The 12,832-nt window shown below is 39.5% G+C and overlaps 1 protein-coding gene across 1 annotated transcript in view; it reads right to left on the bottom strand.

Moving 5' to 3' along the window:
- KCTD8 (potassium channel tetramerization domain containing 8) overlaps nucleotides 1-12,456 on the bottom strand; it is a 281,399-nt gene extending 268,943 nt beyond the window's left edge. The window contains exon 1 of the mRNA XM_002814712.5: nucleotides 11,114-12,456. Within this exon, the coding sequence (XP_002814758.3) occupies nucleotides 11,114-12,074 (961 nt within the window). The 5' untranslated portion in view covers nucleotides 12,075-12,456. The remainder of the gene's footprint in view (nucleotides 1-11,113) is intronic.
- Nucleotides 12,457-12,832: the final 376 nt, after the last annotated feature.

Consider the following 12,832-nt stretch of genomic DNA (forward strand, 5'->3'; position numbering starts at 1 on the left):
TTCACCATCTAAACATGCTAATACAGCAAGTAAAAACTAAAGTATCATAACGGTTCTTTCATGCTTTAGAAACACATCAGTCCAGTAGAAGAAAAGTAAATGATTACACTAAGCTACAGCAACTTTCATGCTGAGATTCCTAGAATATTTATTCTTGGTGCCATTTGCTAGCAGCACTAACCATTGTTAAAAAGGTCCATATCTTCTATTACATAGCAATTATCTTTCTCCCACTGTCTATGAAGCACGCTAAATCACCCATCACAGGTCCACTTGACTGAAATAAAAAGGAATACACCAAAACCATTTCAAATTCTAATTTAATCACAAATATAGAATACTTGTCAAAAGTAACCAGGAGACATCTTCATTTTAATTTGACTTCAGGATTTCTTCACGGGAATAGGCAATGTTTATAAGAAATATGGCAAAATCTGGACTTTTGAATAGATTTTGCATTTCTGCATATGGTAAAATTTCTCAGAAAAGGAGTCAGGTATAATACAGAGACCAAAAAGATTATCACTTTCAAAATACTCCATTTTTCTCTAAACAGGCCATTTTTAGCAAAGGATCAATGTTAACTATATCTCATTTCTAACATAAATTGGTCACTATTCAATCACAGTTCAGAGGGCAAATGTTTTTAATAGCCAGTAGTAGCTACAGAGTCATATTGATGTGCTCCCAAAACATGCTTGTGTGTGTGTAGACACACACACAAAAACACATCATCATGCCTAGACTTTGTGGTCAGAAGTTAGTAGGAGATACAATCAGTCTTCAGCCATGACCTTTGGCCATCACACAGAGCCTCACAACTTGTATCTTATGTATCTATTAGGCATGTTATTCACCTACCATGTGCAATCTAAAGTCAGGCAATGCACATATCCTACAAATGTCATGGTCTCGGAAATATGTTCACTACTGTTTACTACCATACCTTTAGTATCTAAGAGGCTGCTTAGTTTATAATATCAGTTAATGAATGCATGAATAAATATAAATGAACTGAAGAAGAGATATGATTCAGTACCTTAAAATTAATCTAATCTGGATTTCCCTCAGTTTGATAGTTTTTGTTTCTGATTTTTTTTGAAAATCGTTAAATGAAATCGAGCATGAAAAGGTGTTTCACCTCAGTAAATGTTTTATTAATAGCAATATACTCAACACATTTTTAAAAGAAATGACAGCCTGACACACTAAAGTAAGGACGAATAGTCTATTTTTATTTAGCACAGATTACTTGGCACACAATACTTATGGCATTACATGGAGATAAGGTGAAAAAGACAATCAATTTCTACCATTTTCTCCCTGAAGAACTGAGGTATAGAAAAGTAAAGAACCACAAAATAAAACAAATCTACATAGTGATGAAGGTTAAGAATATAGCCCAAGGACTTTGATTGCTAAATCTCTTTCTCTTTTACTCTAAATTAGAATCACCATTAGAAGGATTCATCCCCAAAACCACCATATAAATGATACCAATAATTTGCGACCACCACGCCTGCTATCTCCCATCATTCACTATAAAGCTGCCACTGTAGCAACTTTTCTTATCAAAAGCAAAAGTCACTTTGGAATCATATGTACGAATCCTTACAAGGAGACATGCTAGGTGCAGACTCACCAACCAGAAGAAAAGAGATCAGAATATTGGAGAATTATTTCTGAATGTCTGCCAGCATCTGCCTCAGATCTCTCTGGTTTATTCAAATACCTGGACTTTGAGCAACTAGAAAACTTATATTGAAGATATGTCAGAATGGTTTCAATTAGAGCTGACTGACAGCTAACATAGTTTTCCTAAAATTGTGAAGATATGTATTTGAATCCAAAATCTAACCTGAAATTTTGGCCAAATGCCTAGACTCTGGGCAGTATTTGAGCCCACCTGGCTCTGTGACAATTTGTTATTTTGCATAAAACTGTTGAAACTGCAAACTAAAAGCCCTCGTCAGAAATATAAATAAAGATTATGATTAAGAAGTGCTTTGCCCCAGAGTTTGAGACAATTTCCATTGACTACAAGTATTATTTTTAATTGTGTCATAATTAACCAGTGACCAGCACTAGACCTGGAAGAGTACATTTTTCCACCTAATCAATGAAAAACCAACTAGAATAGACTTATTTTAATAATATATTACAATTTATTTTATACTTAGCAGGTCAATAATTTTAAAAAGTAAGAACTCATTAATGATAACAGGACCTTTTCAGGGCAGCTTTTAGATAGGAGTTACTTTCAACTTCCTTAAAAAGAAAAAGAGAAGAAATCTGGTACTGAGAATTATTGTAAAGAAATGGGATTGCCTATGCATTATTCTCAGGCCCTTAAATTAATAAATGGCAAAAGCTAACGTGTTGAGCTTTTAATTTGTCCCTGATACCATTTGTGCCTGATACCATTCTAACTGTGGATTGCTTTATTTGATACTCATAACAAACTTTAAAGAGAATATGATTGTTTCTCTCACTTTCCCTTCAGGAGGGAGCATGAAATTATTTTCCCAAGATCTTAAAGCTACAGCCAGAATTTTTCAAGGAATCTGATTTAGAAGTATTAAAACATTCATTGTGTTCAAGTATTCACCTCTTAGGAGTAGAGGCCAACAGATTTTAGCATTGTTACTCCATAAACACAGTACTACTCTCCCTATTTTACTTATACCAAAAATTAGCACACCTAAATTATGCCAAATCATGAGAAAGAGCAATATAATATGAATCCTATTCTCAAGATTTTTGATATTGTAACTGGTGAAATCAACCAAAATAACAAAACTGAGTGGTTAAATCATTCACTATTCTGGTGATATTACGTCAATACTACATATTTCTTTATTATATTAGTTTCTTCCATTTTATTTGCTTTTTTCCTCTATAAAAGCAGGGTTTAATCAGAGACTGGTTACAACATGGTAGAAATAATATTCTAAGTTAACTTTTGAACATACATTTAACTAAGTTTAATGTTGAATAAGCACAGAACTAGTAAGTGTCCAATTAGGAATCATGAAGCTGTCTGTTGTTATTACCAGCAAAGTTGGTTTATTTTTATTAACTACTTTGACACAAGGTTAAGAAACATAAGTAAAACTAATATTTTAATATTATTAAACAGTAATAACTGTTAAGTATATTTTAAGATGCCTTTTAAAAAATGATCAAGATTGTAAGATAGAATTAACTGGATCCTTACTTTTACAGATACCTTATCAGTATTATCAGATACTTCCTACATTTAATTTATATAATAAAGCCTATGTCAGGAGGCAATATTCTCGTTGCATCTAAGATTTTTTTAAAGCAAGTACTTAACACTACCTGTGGTATGTTGGGGTATGGAACATTTGCCCAACACTCTAAATTAATGAAGTCATTTAATTTTTGATCCCTTACAACTTCTAGTCCACCAATCATTTATTTTTATTTATTTATTTATTTATTTATTGACAGAGTCTCACTCTGCTGCCCAGGCTGGAGTACAATGGTGGGATCTCGGCTCACTGCAACCTCTGCCTCCCGGGTTCAAGCAATTCTCCTGCCTCAGCCTCCCAAGTAGCTGGGATTACAGAGGCCCGCCACCACGCCCAGCTAATTTTTTGTATTTTTAGTAGAGATGGGATTTTGCCATGTTGGCCAGGCTGGTCTCGAACTCCTGACCTCAGGTGATCCACCCACCTCGGCCTCCCAAAGTGCTCGGATTACAGGCGTGAGCCACCGCACCCAGCTTCCACCAATAATTTAAATATAAAGAAGCGTGTGTGTGCACCTTTATGTGTGTGTTTACAAATCTAACAACTTCATTTATAACATTATTTTAATCTGTTAAATGTTATTTTAGTTAACATTTTACTTATTTTCATTTCATATGGGTGCTTATGTAACAACTTCTCATGTCATTACTCCTGCTTTTTGCCCTCTTTTTAACATACTAAATAACCTCTCTATAACATAATTCACAATTATATAAAGTTTATTGTGATCACCTTAAATACATGGTCTCTGTCTTATTCATATTTGTATGTCTTGCCCACGCTTTAGCCTGGTAGTTGTTCAATAAATGCACTTTAAGTTGAAGTGAAACTAAACTTCAAATTCAGTAACAACCTAATGGAAATTCCAACATCTCTAGTTCATTCCCTAATTCACACTTTCATTCAGAAAACAAATATTTTTTAAGTTCTCAATGTGGCCTTAGCCTCTGCCCTGAGGGGCTAAGAATACCACTTTCAGGCACAGAGACAGAAAGCTACTTTAGAAGATCAACATGCCAAAAGATCATTACAAATTGTAGGAAACACAATGAGGGACCTATTCTAGTGCACCAAAGACAGAGAAGTGTGAAGGATTCTACAGCAGGGGTTCACTAGCATTACATGGCTATGATGCCAAGAGGTACCCTGAAAAGCCAATGGGTCAGGGAATAAACTTATAAATGATATACACTCAGCACAGAATACTTCATATATTTTCATTTTTTTAAAAAAGCAAAATACAACTAAATTTGTATGACAATCAGACACTAATCAGAAACTGGTATCATTAATAGAAACTAATAATGAGACGTATATGGCTGATAGGCAGATGACACCTATATTTTCCATTACACTTACAAATTATAAAGTAGCTAATTTACTTGTTGGAATGACTTTGAAATCTTGTAAATAAAATTATTCTGATCTTTAGGTAAGTCCTTGCAAAACCTCTGGTGTTGTAGACTCATACTACTACTAAAAAAAAAAAAAAAATGCACTTTAAGTCAGTTTATCAAGCCTACAGGTATTACTGTTTTATCAAACCTATAACTTGGTCACCCTCAAAAGTGTTAAATGGAGTCAAATGTTTTATTTTCTTTAATTATAAAAATATTCATGAATACGGTGCATTAATCCATAAAATAACCCTTCCAGCAAGTAAAGACATAAAATATATATTTACTATATTTCTGTGGAAATTTAACATAAATTTTAAAATTTTGAGTTCACTCATATATGTTTCAGACCACACTTTTTTGCTGATAAATAGAAGTTCTAAGTACTCAGTAGACACTGAAATATATTTGCCAAATTGCCGAAAACAGGCATTATTTTTCAATGTTTTAAGAGTAAGGGCTTTGAAATAAGACAGAACCATTCAAATCCCAGCTCAGCCCTATACAAGCTCTATGAACCAGGGATGTTACTTAATGTCCTAAATCATAGTTTTCTAATTGAACTGTTAGGGAACTAATGTCAAGCTCAAGGAATGTTATAAGACATAAAGTAATGTATGCAAAACACTTAGCATAAAATTAGGTGACAATAAATGTGACAGTAAATTTTTTAACAGATTCTGTATCTTGAAATAATCAAATTTTTTTCTGAGCTTACAAACAAAATATTCAATACCAATATTTATAAAACTGTGGCAATGTATATGTATTGTACTTTTGTTATTTAAGATGTCAATAAAAATTTTAATGTCACGGGGGAAATTTCATTAAATGTGTAAACTTATTAAATGTATAAAACCAAATAAAACAAAAAAAGACAGCATATAAACCATCTATATAGTATGACCATGACTTTTTAAAAATATGTCTTTTTATCTATGTGTACACAGAAAAAAGACTGGAAGAAAATGAATCAAGATTTTATTGGCACTTACTAGTGGTGCTGATTAAAACTGCACTTTTTTTTTAACAAAAGTCCCTAAAACTACACGTACTACTTTTATGATTTCAAAGAGTTATTTAATCTTATTTTTTGTAATGAGAACATTTGAAATGTTCTTCCTTAGCAATTTAAAAATATAGATTATCAATTAACTATATATAAAATTATGGACAGGTACGGCAGCTCACACCTGTAATCCCAGCACTTTGGGAGTCCTAGGCAGGTGGATCACCTGAGGTCAGGAGTTCAAGACCAGCCTGTCCAACATGGTGAAACCCCATCTCTACTAAAAATACAAAAATTAGCTGGGCGTGGTGGTGGGTGCCTGTAATCCCAGCTACTCAGGAGGCCAAGGCAGGAGAATTACTTGAACCTGGGAGGCAGAGGTTGCAGTGAGCCGAGTCACACCACTGCACTCCAGCCTGGGTGACAAAGCAACACTTTGTCTCAAAAAAATAAAAAATTTAAAAAATTATTAACTATAAAAAGGGTGACTTTTAAATGACAAGCAGACAATCATTTTCACATTTTTAAACAAATTCCAGCTAACAATTTATGACAGTCAAATAGATAATAATTAAATACTGGTTTTATATATATTTCTCTTTTTTCCAAAGAGGTTTTTTCTTCTTAACTAAGGTATACACACGTATACACACACACACACACACACACACACACACAAATTGCAAGTCCTAGCATCCTAAGCTACAAGAGAAAGAACTTTGTCAAATAAAGCTTGTAGCCACTCAGTTTTTCAGCTTTATTACCTGCATAAAGATTGACCCACACAAAGCTGAAAAGGGTGGTAGGGAAAGCCAAAGCCATAGCAATATAAAAAAAGATAAGTTCAAAGACAGAATTATGCCAGATATAAAATTTCAATGCCATTAAACAATAATCAGTGTCATAGCACAGCCTCTAAACTTTTTGCACTCGAAGATTTTTGTCATTTTGTCTGCTTTATTACTGGAACTAGCTACATTAAATCAGAATCTTGATGTTTTAAAAAGTTATCCTCTGCTTTTGCTTATTCCTCACTAATTCAAAAGTCATTCAGCCATGTGGCTGCAGAGAAAATTTTCACATTGTAATTGTAAAAATAAGTAGTAACTCAGGAGAAAAATAATCAACTTTTAAAATTGTGGTTAACAAAATTAACTTCCATAAAATGATGTTCGGTAATCAAAGAAGAATTTTTAGGCTCATAAAAGATGCAATTTTAATGGTATTCACCTAAACAGAATGATTTTTAAAGATGTTTCTTAGAAAGCTCTTAAATTCAGCAGGCATGCTAGCCCAGGATTGAATAGCTGTTTGAATATTTTCAACTCAACTAGTTTTCTTCAGCACAGTGAAATAAATCAGAATGAATTTGAAAGAGTAGATATAAAAATTCATTAAGACAAATTACATTTCACAGCCCAGTTCAGTAACAGCATTAATTCCTAGACCTGGCATACTCATGTATCAAACAAACAAACAAACAAAAAAAGATATATCAAATTTAAAGAATGTCAAGTACAACCTAGAGAAAGGTGTACATTCACACACATACTGCTCAACCAAAATATGGAGTTCAAAACTTGAAGCACTGTTAGAAGAGAAGAGCAATACATCAGCACTACCTTTTCTGCAAACTCACTGATTATGAGAAAGAAAACATAAAAAGCTAGTTTTTATCTAATGATAATCAACTTGTCACATTCCAAGCATGTTATCTATATTCTATATAATTCGTTGCCAACATAAAATGTCTTTTTTTGTCTCCCAGATATTGCTAAACGCAGCCACAATGACACTCAGCAGACATCCCCTAAAAACAGAAACCACAATAAATCACTGTTTTTCCCCCAAGAAAAGACAATCCATCTTCAGTATTACAAGAATAATATAGAATTTAATAGTACCAGTATATGTTGCAGTGTACTAAAAACACTTGATAAATAATGAGTTAAGACTGAGAACAGATATAAGGGTTCATGTAGCCAAATGAAGCTGATATTAAAGTTTAATAGCCTGTATATAACCTTGAGCATAAAAACCCAATGACTTGGATACAAGCACTTAAGGAGATATGAATCTAGCTCAATATTTATCAGAATATATTGCCAAAGTTTCAAATCCTAGTGCTAAAACACTTCTTGGCCCTGAATCGGAAATGGGTTCTGTTGGAGTCAATCCAGAAAAACCAATTGGAATATGATTAGCAACCTTTGGTGACTTGGCCTGAAAAACTCAAATTCAAATTCAAGCAAAGAAATTAGTTATTTAATTGGTTATTTCATAATTTTGAAAGTATAGTATGCTATCATTTAACTGCAAAATAATTTTTCCATTAACTTTACAATTAAATTAATTATACTTACTATAAAACAAAATTAAAATTTAATGTTGACAAGAACAATAAAAACATGCTACTCAAAATAGTAACAGCTAACATTTGTTAAGCTTTTATTATGAGTCAGGCACTAGTCTAAGCACTACATGTATATTCTCAAATCCTATAAAACTGATACTGTGATAACTCCTGTAATACAGGTGAGGAAACTAAGACAGAGAACAAGTAAATAATTTAACCAAGATCACACATTTGGAAAATAGCAGTATCTGGGATTACTGAACCATTTGCCACTTTCTTCCCCTCTACTGCAGAAACTCAGGTGAGGTGGGGGCGGCAGGGGTTGGGGGGGAATTAAAATTGATGCTGAAGTATGTAAACTACAACAGTTTCAACTACTAAGTTCACATGTCACCTGGATTTTAAAAGGTGTTAAAGTGAGTGATACTTGTTATACACTAAATAAATGTCACACAGCAAATAAATATTTGCTGAAAAAAAGGGTGTCAAAAGGGGAAATAAAAGCTATTAAGGTTATTTTCTGCATCTAAAACATAAGTGGACAAACAAGGTCATCCAGTAATTTTGCTCTTATGAATAACACCGATAATCTTTTTAAATAGAAACTTGCCAAATAAGATAAATACATTTTGTCATCAACTAAACCAAACAGGATGGAAATACAAACATTTTACAGTGTGTTTTCATTCACCGAATATTAAAATGAATCCCATTCAAAATAATGTGAAAAAATATAATGAAAGCTGTAAAAAATAAAATAAATATATTTATTCTAATATTCAAGACAAATTTTACATCCAAAATTTAAAATGACAACTCCACTTGGTTGATCAATGACTAGCTTACCACTTCAAAAGAACAATATTTAATCTGGAATTGCATATTTTCTCCCAAAATAGGTTGCCTCCTTAGATTTCTGGGACTTTTTATGAATGAATTTCAGAGGTCATTAATAATATGAGTACTCCAAAAGTAGTTATTCATAATATGAATATTTAACACTTCTGTAGCTCTAGAAGTGAAACATCCTGAATTTCAAATATCTCTCAAATTTATCTCATTAGCTAAATTAACTAAGTTTCCAGTTTCAATATACTAAGGGCACTTTTTTCCTAATGTAGAGATAACCTGTATTATCTCTTCATAATCAAAGTAATGATCATTTTCATGTCCACATCTTTCTAGAGGAATAAGAAAAACCAAAACCAAGTAAGATTTTCAAAATTTCAGAAAACTGTGCGGAACATTCATGCTTATATCTTCTCTAACAAAAAACACTAACTACAAGAAAGGCAAAAGTTCATTTTACCTCATCTTCTGAAGTGCTTGGAAATCTACATTGAAATGACTTAAATGGTTTAAAACCTAAAAAGTTGTTGACAAAGGTCACAATGATAAGAAATAAAATGGTGCTAAAATACTTAGTTACTCAATATATATTTAAGAGATGTCAATTTTATACAAGCAATAAAATATCTTCCCTTGGGTGGTTTTTCTGACCATTAATCTTTTTACTGTGTAACAGGTAATACTTTGATATAATTGAGACAGTTTTTTAGCTACCAATTCAGTGGACAGACACTTCATTTGCTTCTCTGTTGAAACCGATGTCTCAAGAAATCCAGCATTACTTTAAAAAGTAGTCTAACTCTGAGAACCTGTGTGCTGTGGTTTGTCACCCAACCTCCAAGGTTACCAGAATATACAAACACTAAGCCAACCTTCCATTTAAGCTTGCACCTGTGCAGGGAGAGGCCCCTTCCACTTCTCCAGTCAAAATAAAGTCCAGAAAATTGTTCAGTTCCCAATTACTGTAGTGACTAAATTACCAAAATACACAAATTCAATTTAAGCTGGTCTATTTCCATCACAGGATTTCAAGGCTGTTCTCTCTATGCTACAGGCAAGTTTTAATTTGTGTCTGGCCAAAGGAAAAACCTTTGCCAAATAATGTTCCTGCTGCCATCCCAGCTGGCTTTTCGTTTGTCCAAATCGCTCTCTAGTCGTTGTCTTTTCACTTCATAAACGCCACTGAGAATTGTGCCCACCACAGCCCCACCCCACTCCCAATCCCACTCCCAATCCCCAGGTTCAGATTATGGTATTAGTAGAATTCTTGAACTCCACATAGCCCGCTCCGGAAGCGCACTGCAAAACGCACCCCAGATGCTTTCCCAAATCTATTCCTTCATTCTCTCATTTCAGAAAATCGCTCTATTTATTCACCCTGAGAAAGTGGACTCAGCGCTGGAGAAGGAAACACAATCATTCTCTCTCTCTCTTCCCTCCCTCCGCAACACCTTCCCTCCCTCCTCCCTTGCCCCTCCTAATCTGCAACCCTAAGAGCAGCACTCAGACATCCAAACTTTCTAATTCCTTCCACCCTCCCCTGTCCCAAACACTGGGCAATTAGACTGGAGATAACTGACGCAGGGAAATCTGGGTTTCCATCTGTCAAGGAGTCCCCTTTCCCCACACCCGCTCTCATGCCCCCGCCCCCTCGAGGGGCTCTGGGGGCACCTTTATCGCTTCTCCCCTGCCCTCTAGAAAACCCCCCGTAACTGGAGGCTCCCGCGCGGCAGCTGCACAACAGCAGGTGATCCAGGCGCTGCGAGGCGATGCCTTGTTATGGCATCCTGCCCTCTGCAGGGACACCACTGAGGGCCACATGAAATGACCCCCAGCAGTCCTGCAAAAGGAAAGGGGTGGAGGAGGGTCTATGCACCCTGCCCTGTGCCCCAGTCTCTCCCACCCTGTCCTCCGCAACCGAGGAGTCCCTGGCATCCGGGAGCGGGCTGGGCCGAGAAGGCAAGATCAATAAAGTTCAGCAAGTAGACAGCTGGGAGCTGGGTGCTACTGAGTCCTAGAAAAGGGGACTAGAGACGGAAATATCCGAATCGGTGAAATGTAAATCGTGTCTACTGCATAAGGGAATCGTGCAGGGAGAGCCGCTCTCTATAACGAGTTAACCAGCTCCTGCCCCGGACACCCCCGCGGGGCCTCCAGCGGGGCTCAAACTTGCGGCTGGTCAGCAGGGGGCGAGGGGTGCTGGGAAAAGCCGGGGTTGCGAACTTACGGAAGAAAATGTACTCAGTGTAGCTGCTCCAGATCTTGTCGTCGCGGTACTGGTTGACGAAGGCGGCGGTGCCCGAGGAGTTACACGCCACCATGTGGAAGCCGGCCTCGGACAGGCGATCAAAGGCCTGCTCCAAGTAGGTGAACTTGAGGTAGAAGCGGGACGTGTACTTCTCCGGCTGCCGGTCGGGGTCGCGGCTCTCGTTGAGCGTGTCCCCGAAGACCTCCTTGGCCAGCGCGATGCGCCCGCACACCATGATGCGCGCCACACGCCGGAACTTGGCGTCGGCCTGGTTGTCGCGCACGGTGGTGTAGGAGCCCCGGTAGCCCAGCGTGAGGAAGCCCGAGCGCTTGTCCGGCGCACCGCCGCCGCCGCCACCACCATGCGCTCCCGGGCCCGAGGGCACGGCGGCCGCCGCCCCGCGCAGCAGCAGCGCGTCGCTGCTACCCTGCGAGACGTTGTCCTCCAGGTCGCTCTGGCAGCCCTCGTCGTTGAGAGAGTTCTGCTTGGTGACCTTGGGCGACAGCAGCTTGACCAAGTCGGTGAGCTGGAAATACTCGGCCTCGCGCAGGAGCCGCTCCTTCTCGGGGAAGTGCTCCGGCAGCGCGAGTTGCTTGTCCCGCAGATAATCCAGCACGTACCTGAAAAGGAAGCCGTCCCGGTCGATGAAGAAGCGCGCCCGGCTGTCCCTGGGCAGCTCGCCCCGGCGCCGGGGGCCGCCACGGGGACTAGAGGGCGAGAACATGCTGGCCAAAGTGCTGTCCGGGACGCTGAGCAGCGTCGAGTGCTTGGTCACATAAACCTGGCCGCCTACATTCAGCTCCACTACTTCAGGGAAGGGCGAGGGTGCGCAGGGCCCCGGGGCGGCGGCGGCCGACGCGCCAGGCGAGCTGGACGAGGAAACCATCTCGCTAATGGGCAGGATGGTGCTGCCGCCGCTGCCCGTGTCCTTCAGAGCCATAGTCCCCCCGCCGCTGGCCCAGTGACCCGAGAGAGCTGCACTTTCTCGTTCCCGGAGCCCGCGCCCCAGCCCTCCGCGTGCTCCTGGGCGCTCTGCGCCCTGGGGCTGGGCGGTGCGTTCCTTCTGCCGGGGCGGCCCCGCTCAGGGTTCGGGGCAGCGGCGGCGTCGGCGGCGCCCGAGCTCCATCGGAGAAGAGACGCGCGGGAGAGGAGCTCCGCCGGTGCGGCGGCAGCAATGGAGAGGCAAGAAGGAGCTGCTGCTCCTTTGGGGCGAGGGCGGGGAAGTGTGAGAGAGACTTGCGAGAGGCTCTAGGGCTGCTGCTCGGCTCTCCGTGGGGAGGGCGGGAGGAGGGGCCGAAGCAAAGAAAACTCGCCGCCCCGGCAGCTTGCGAGCGCGCCGCGAGGCCGGAGCGCCGACGGTGGCGCTAACTACTCCTGGCAGCCCGGGTGGAGGCACTGACGTCAAGCCCCGGACTGGGACCCGAGCCTCAGCTGTCATTTAAAGAGATAGGCTCCAGCCGCGGCTCCCGGGCTCCGACGCTAGGGGGCGGGGCCGAGAGCCGATCCTGCAAGAGGTGCCGCTCCCCGACCCGCGGGGATCGGCAGGCAGGGAGCTCCTAAAGCAAAAGCGAGAAAAAGGGACAGCGATCTCCTTCCTTCATTTCACTCCCTCCTTGGGTCTGTGCCCACCCCCTTCCTCCCTCTTTTCCTTCTGCTCTTCCTTCCTTCCTTGCCTCCCTCCCCAGTAAAACTAGTTTT

This window comes from Pongo abelii, chromosome 3 (genome assembly GCF_028885655.2).
Source record: "Pongo abelii isolate AG06213 chromosome 3, NHGRI_mPonAbe1-v2.0_pri, whole genome shotgun sequence".
Taxonomy (NCBI): domain Eukaryota; kingdom Metazoa; phylum Chordata; class Mammalia; order Primates; family Hominidae; genus Pongo; species Pongo abelii.